Consider the following 7,608-nt stretch of genomic DNA (forward strand, 5'->3'; position numbering starts at 1 on the left):
TATAAATAAATTTAGTGACATTTTTATGTTTTATCATTACAAATTTGATTAAGAGCAGTATTTTTTTTTTAAATAAAGCAACTTGTGATTATTGCCAAAAGATTTAATTACATTATAAATTACAAAACATAAATAATAAAACAATTATCTTAAAAATGTATTTTTAATGTATTAATTATATACATATATATTTTATATATTTTTTTATTTATCACACGTGCACATATAATATTTATAGAGAAAAGAAAACTACTTCGCACAAGAGTTTGCTGACAATGAGTTTTATAGCATATTATTTACACGCTATTTTGCTATGTTATATCAATTATAAAAGAAAAAGTATAAGTAATTAACAATATTATTTTAATTTGATTTATAAAATCAAAATCTAATACATATGTAGACTTAAAAATATGTTATCAAATGAGCTCAAAAAGTTTCAAATAGCAGAATAAATTGAAATACTTTTTATTAGTTCTTTTTTACAGATCCCATCGTATTATCGATATTATTTTCAACCGCAAACTTTATAGTATTCAAAGTTATCTCCACCGCCGTCAATTTCTCCTGCAGTTTCTTTAACATAATCATGGTTCTCTCATTATCCGTCAATTGATTTTTATTATAAATAATACGTTTTGCTTGTTTAATTATGTCAGGATCCATTTTCAAGGTGGTCCACTGTTTGTCGCGCTTTACAGATTCACTGCGAACGTATTTCTCGTAATATCTATCGTTATCATAAGCGTCCAGGCTATCGCATGGCTTGACACTGATCTTACCGTCCCTCAGGAAATAAGGAAACATAAGAATTCTCTTAGCGAGAAAGCCGAAAGGGTTCCACCGCGGCAATCGCGAATTACAACAAGAGCAATGCCTGAAGGGCTCGCCAACCGCCACATGTTCAATATAGGTGATCAAACGTATTCGAGAAATAAGTCCGACCAACTCGGCTTTAGATAGAATCTCAGCGGTGTCGCTGACCGCCAAGCCATTAAGCAGATTGAACAACACAATAGCGATGAAGAAAACAAACAGCATAAATACAATGTGGCTCCAAATAGGATGTGAAATGAACGGGATGTCACTGGCATCGAACTCGCCAGTGAGCATGATGACAGTTTTGAAAAGCGAGAGACCGGGATCGGGAAAGTTTGTGCCGTTGCCGTCTTTGAAGAGCGTGTAGAATGCCAGAGCGAATGCGAGGATAAGAAACAGGTAGGGAAATAAAAAGCGCATGAAATTGAAAGAAACGGTCCGGAACATCTCGATGCCGGTGGACAAGCGCGGATGCTGGCTGATCAGGATCACCAGCTCCCAGGCCGACAGCAGGATTACCACGGCGCCGACTTGAACTCCGGCGCCGCACAGCAAGGCGATAGTGAGCGTGATCAACGCGACTTCTAGCCAGTTTCTCAAACTCGTCAGGTAACTCCTGATGCAAGAAACGAATTGGAGAACCTCACGGAGGATAAAGAGCAACAACATCACTGTGGTGAAGGCCCGTAGGGAGTTGTTCTGGTACCAGACAATTCGCAACGTACTTGCCAAAGGCCTATCAGTCGTATCGTTATCAATTTGCGTTCTATTTTCTATCCGAGTGTCGTAAGTCATGCTGAGGACGTAAGCGTTTAACACCAAATAAAAGATCACGTAAAAAGCGAAATTTGCGTATAAAACGTGCCGTATTCTGTGCCATTTGAGATAGAGGAAAGAAGAGAGCAGCGGATGTTTCAGCAGGTGTTTGAGACCGCCGTTGCCGGCGATGTACTTGAACACTTCCATTTCGCGAGTCGCTCGGTAACCATTGTCACTTTCCGGAAAGTCGTCGTGTGGCATCAAGCAGCGATAGTTAAATTCAATCGCGTACTCGTTCGCCCGATCCCTCCGCGTCTGCAAACAGTCGTCGAAGTAGCGCGACAGCGTGTGCGCTGAGATATCCGCGATGGGCGGTACGTTGAACTTGTTCATGTGACCGATGTAGCTGCCTCGGTTGAGAAGTAAAGTCACCGCTTCTCGACAGCCAGCGCTGGCGGCGTAATGTAGCGGAGTGTTGCCTTTATCTGTAAAACAGGTAAGTGTCGTAATAAAAAAAAATTGTAAAAAGCTTGCGAGAAGACGTCTGGAAGAACGGAACATAATTTCGATATCTGTCCGTGATTTAGAAAGTGTCATTTGTTCCATTATTTGTCATATTGATATAAATATACTTACTGTCGCTGCAACGAACATTCACGTTTTCTTCTTCCAGGATCAGCTTCAGACACTTCAGCCGATCAGGTGTATTGTCGGCTCCTCGTTTTCCCGGCATTCCCAGTTCCAGACAGGCGCTCAGGATCAGGTCGTTGGCCGCGTTTGGTTCCGCTTTCAGCAGCGCCTGAAGAATAGCGTGATCGCTCTGCTGAACGGCCGCTTGAGCGGCTTTCTTTACGCTGAACTGTCTTCCTTCAAGTTTTTTCAAGATTCCAATCGCAGCTTTGTGAAAACCTCGTTGCGCAGTCATCTCCAACAGCTCTTCGTCCACACTGTGAAGAACCTCTGTCTTGACCAGCTCCATGCTTTTCAGAAAGTTCGTCTCGTCGTTGGCGATCAAGTAGTACTTAAGATCGTGCACATTTACCTCGCGGTTTTCACATTCGGGCGGCAACGATATATCCGGCAGCCTCTGCTGAATCACCTCTCGCGTCGTCTGGTCATTGTAATCTTTGTAAGTGTCGACGTCCGGACACTGTCGGCTTTTCTCTAGTATCAGTTCCACCATATCGCGCTGGCCTTTCATCGCCGCCAAGTGAAGGGCCGTCAAGCCCTTGCTGTTCGGAATGCTTGCGCTGGCACCTTTCTCCAGCAGCAGACCGGCGCATGTCAGGTCATTTTTTCTCACCGCGATGTGCAAGGCAGTCTGCTGTCCCGCCTCGATATTCGGATTTATCGTCGGCTCCGCTAGCAAAGCCAACAATGTGTCCACGTGGCCGCCTTCAGTGGCGAAATGGATAGGAGCGCGATTGTTCGCTTCATTCACCCTGTTAGGCTTCGCACCTTGAAGCAATAAAAACTCTACAAACTCCGTCAGACCATTTTTACTAGCTATGTCTAGGCACGTTTCTTCCGTGTTTGGATATATATAGTTGACGTTTAGAATGGATGACCGCCTCTTCGAATCATGTTCTATGATATTTTTAAAAGAACGGAAGCTCTTGGACCGTAAGGCATCCAACAGTAGCTTGTAAAGTATTTGCGCGCTGTTTGGAGTAGGCTCGCAGACATTTAACAGGCGCTCCTGCAGTGAGTCCTCTTCGAGATCCATTTTATTATCTGAAGGTAAAATGGTAAACTTAGAATTTTGACTTGTTTTTTAGAAAGAGATTATTATGTAGAAAAAAATTATAAATATAAAGTATTAAAATCTGTGGTTTTTTTTTCCAAGATAAATCGATGTTTCCATGATTAGAAATATTGATAGATCAAGTAATGTGAATTATTTCTTTAAGTGTCGTTTTTTAGATTTTTGGAAATAAACATTGAGTTAGAATATTCATAAGTTACTTTATCTAACACGTAAAACGAGAGATTCAAACAATTGCAAACACTTTTAAATAAACATTTAAATCGGGAATATTGTGCGTGTGTGTGTGTGTGTGCGCGCGTTCGCGTGTGTGTGTCTTATTTATATTTTATACATAATTTTAATAAGAAGAGAAATATTTAATATACAAAATTTAATATACAAGAATCATATTTTTAGTTAAATTTTTAGTTAAATAATTTTTTAACAAATTTATTAAAATTTTTAATTCTAGCTATCTCAAGAGTTTTAAAAAGTAGTAGTATACAAATAAAGAAATATGTAAAAACAATTTGGAAAATTATCCACTTTTAAAAAAGGCGTGTTAACTGAGTGAATTTCGTTTGTATCGAAAAATTGAAGCCTCTTTTCCGCGATGCCGATTGGTTATCTCGATGCGTTGTGCGAGTTATTTGCAGCTGTCATTGTATATTTTGACAGTTGTGTGTATCAAGGGTTAATAGTGTAATAGTAATAGCATAATGTTAAAGCTAAATGGCGCGCGCGAAGCGCGCGCGTCTGTAATGTCTAGTCCACTTTTAAAAAAGGCGTGTTAACTGAGTGAATTTCGTTTGTATCGAAAAATTGAAGCCTCTTTTCCGCGATGCCGATTGGTTATCTCGATGCGTTGTGCGAGTTATTATTTGCAGCTGTCATTGTATATTTTGACAGTTGTGTGTATCAAGGGTTAATAGTGTAATAGTAATAGCATAATGTTAAAGCTAAATGGCGCGCGCGAAGCGCGCGCGTCTGTAATGTCTAGTTTATGTAAAATTTACGTGAATCAAATAATTAATTAATTTTTTCGATCTTTTAGGATTGGTTGAAAATAAAATTCTATAGCAGAAGCTATTAAATTTGTCCACATCAGTCTGCTCTAAAAAAAAAGTAGTCCATTTAGTCTTCGTTAGCTCGAATTTCCGCTCTTCGTCAATGTGCGAGAATCTTCTTGTGGAAGCGTGTGTATAAAAAACTAGAAGGCAGGAACGAGACATAGGGCCGATATCACAGTCTCCGATTAACGTGATCCTCCGATTAAACTCACTCTGCATCTCTTTCTAACTGTCCCCCTAGAAAGAGACGAAGAGTGAGTTTAATCGGAGGATCACGTTCATCGGAGACTGTGATATCGGCCCATAGAGAAACACTGGTGCTTGTTACATTACATTTGTAAGGGCCGATTTCACCGTCTCCGATTAACTTGATACTCCGATTAAACTCGCTCTTTGCCTCTTTCTAATGTTTATTTCTATCAATGTAAATTAACTTTAAGATCTCGGTTTAACTTACGTTTTATCTCTTTTTAATTCTTAGAACTAAAGAGAGATAAAAAGTAAATTAAACTAAAATTAAAGTTAATTTACATTAGTAAATAATCAAGGGGAGCAGTTAGAAAGAGATAAAGAGTGAGTTTAATCGGAGGATCAAGTTAATCGGAGACTGGGAAATCGGCCCTAAGCCGCCCAGTTTCATACGTGGGTACGAGAGCTCTCATATATGTAACGGCCCTGATCGTGATCTCACCGTCACAATTTATCGGAGTGCCAATTAAGCGTCCCACCGTTATTTCGCCAGTTACACAATGGTTCTCGCCTGCACTGACGTTTACATTTTTTTCACTTGCCGCTTTACAATAGATCCAATCACCTGTCTAGAGAAATTTGAATATCTGGTTTGCGATTGGTCTCTTGGGTTGCCTATTATGTGTATACGATAAAAGTCCGGACGTCCGCTTCCTACGCTTAGAATTAATTCAGATTCGTAACATCAATTCAACAGAACAATTCTTTTCTCGATTAATGATTTAAAAAAACTGCGAGAGAACAATTTAAATAAATGCAACTAGTTTAATCGAGAGAGACGGGCTTCAGAGAATTCTACAAATATTTTTATCTAAATAATTTTTAATTTTTCGATTACTATAGGTATTTATTTCTATATTCAATATTTATTTCTATACATATGATTATATATAAATATGATAAAATAATTATTTACTAACAAGGGGAGATCACGACGTTCATATCCCCGATTTGGCTAAAATTTTACGTACGTGCAGTGCTTAAAAAGAAACTCTTATGGACCAAGCCGTAGAACGCGCTCCTCAAGCGTCTTCGAGAAAAAGCGATTTGAATATTTGCGACTTGAATATTTATTATTTTGATTTTTCCTACGGTTCGGGAGCTACGCGTTCTCTTTTTTTTCTTCTTTCAAAGGGAGTGAGAAAGAAAGAGAGATTTTCATACTTCATACTTCTATTATCTTTTTCAATCCTTTTCAAAAAGTGATCGGTAGAGAATACTGGTTGGGAAAGGTGTAGTAGAAAGGATAAGTAAATCAAGTACTAAAAAATACAAAACTTTATTATTTATTATTCACATGTGTGCACGCGATATTTATTACACTTATTGATCGTCAGAAGGCGGTGAATTAGTATTTTCGAAAATGTTGCGTTACGCGTGGTTTGCTGCAAAACTTTCCGATGAAAGAAATGTTTTCATGAACGTAAATGAAGTATGTTTCCCCATTGACATTCTTAAAAATCCTTGTGCCTGTAAAAAAGCAGCTTTTGTACGATGCGCACGATGCTTCATGACGTATTGTTTCCCATGTTTCTACGATGAATATCATCCTGAACTCATGTACATACATACATACTAATTCACCGCCTTCTGACGATCAATAAGTGTGAGAAATATCGTGTGCACACATGTGAACAATAAATAATAAATAAGTTTTCTATTTTTCAGTACTTGATTTACTCATCCTTTCTACTACACCTTTTCCAACCAGTATTCTCTACCGATCACTCTTTGCAAAGGATTGAAAAAAAATAATAGAAGTATGTAGTATGAAAATCTCTCTTTCTTTCTCACTCCCTTTGAAAGAAGAAAAAAAAAGAGAACAAAAGTAGCTCCCGAGCCGTAGGAAATCAAAATAATAAATATTCAAATCGCAAATATTCAAGTCGCTTTTTTCTCGAAGTACATAAAATTTTAGCCAAATCGGGGATATGAACGTCGTGACCTCCCCTTGTAAGTAAATCTTTTTTATAATTTAATATAATTGAATTAGAAATGCAAGAAGTGCGATAATTACCTTAATTGATTACGATTATCCATGACTAATTAATGTCACATATTTCTATATAATTTTGTTTAACTTTCTTTTAAAATATTCTTTGACATTACTAATAATTTTCAACAATATTCATTTGTAGATTGATTAAAATAAAAAATATCCTCTATAATAAATCTATTCATAGACAGTTACAGTACAAACCTATTTATGAAGGCTTTTTCCTTCTCTCGATCACGTTACAATACACTGATATAATATTTAATATATAAGAGACGCGCACTTTTGTAACGTACTAGCATTTCTACTTTATGAAATGGAATTCTGAATCCTCTCGGCTGAACACCTTGCACTCGCGACTATGTCGCATGCATTTATACTTTTTGCGTTACGCGAAGCGGATTAACAGGCACACTTGGGATTAATAATGCGTATGACTAAGAATACCTCGTACTTAATGTCTATCCTACTAGCTGTCAAGTCACTATGTTGACCCACCCGTTCTGCAACATCGGCGTCGAAGAAAGAGAGGGAGAAGAGGATCAAATGCCCTCCCTTCCTTTCCGTACTGCTGACACAGCAGTGCCTCTTTTCACGCTGGTATATAATGCTCAACCGGTTCTGTTACGAATGAAAAATCCTTCAGCCTCACGGATTACGAGCCTCGGGCAAAAAAAAGAAGATGCCGTCACGCGAACGCGACGTCACGTAAACTGTGAGAGGAGATGAAAATTTCATACAATTTCGATGAACTTTTGTTCTCGTTAAAGATGTAATTGTCAGCGAGACTCGTAATTTCTTAATTTTACTTTCAGTTACGTAGTCGGTTAATATTGATGTATAGAATATTGATACAATATATTATATCTATATAATGTATTCAAATTTTTAGTATTAATTTTAATAGTAAATTATTAATGCAACGTTTGATGTGTTTCTTATTAGATACATATCAAACTAATAATTCT

General features: G+C 37.7%; 1 protein-coding gene across 6 annotated transcripts; it reads right to left on the bottom strand.

The window, feature by feature from the left end:
* Positions 1-188: 188 nt before the first annotated feature.
* LOC139770972 (transient receptor potential cation channel protein painless-like) lies at positions 189-7,230 on the bottom strand. 6 transcript variants are annotated; one of them, XM_071703318.1, is made up of 4 exons: positions 6,845-7,081; positions 5,087-5,213; positions 2,215-3,312; positions 189-2,063 (listed from the first exon to the last, which is right to left on the bottom strand). In XM_071703318.1, exons 3-4 carry the CDS (start codon positions 3,302-3,304, stop codon positions 472-474), a joined length of 2,682 nt encoding a protein of 893 aa, XP_071559419.1. In that variant the 5' UTR covers positions 3,305-3,312; positions 5,087-5,213; positions 6,845-7,081; the 3' UTR covers positions 189-471. The 6 variants fall into 6 exon arrangements, with proteins under 6 accessions (XP_071559419.1, XP_071559416.1, XP_071559418.1 ...); XM_071703315.1 differs by having other exon boundaries at positions 5,087-5,298; XM_071703317.1 differs by having other exon boundaries at positions 5,087-5,303.
* Between the last annotated feature and the right edge of the window lie 378 nt (positions 7,231-7,608).

Source organism: Temnothorax nylanderi, unplaced genomic scaffold (assembly GCF_030848795.1).
Source record: "Temnothorax nylanderi isolate EJ_2023f unplaced genomic scaffold, tnyl_v1.0 TNYL_tig0035_pilon, whole genome shotgun sequence".
NCBI lineage: Eukaryota > Metazoa > Arthropoda > Insecta > Hymenoptera > Formicidae > Temnothorax > Temnothorax nylanderi.

Bases quoted from the DNA above. Each gene is read 5' to 3' on its own strand.
- LOC139770972 (XM_071703319.1), bottom strand. From the start codon at position 3,304: ATGGATCTCGAAGAGGACTCACTGCAGGAGCGCCTGTTAAATGTCTGC. The intron at 2,064-2,214 runs GTAAGTATATTT...CCTGTTTTACAG, and splicing joins GAATGTTCGTTGCAGCGACA to ATAAAGGCAACACTCCGCTA.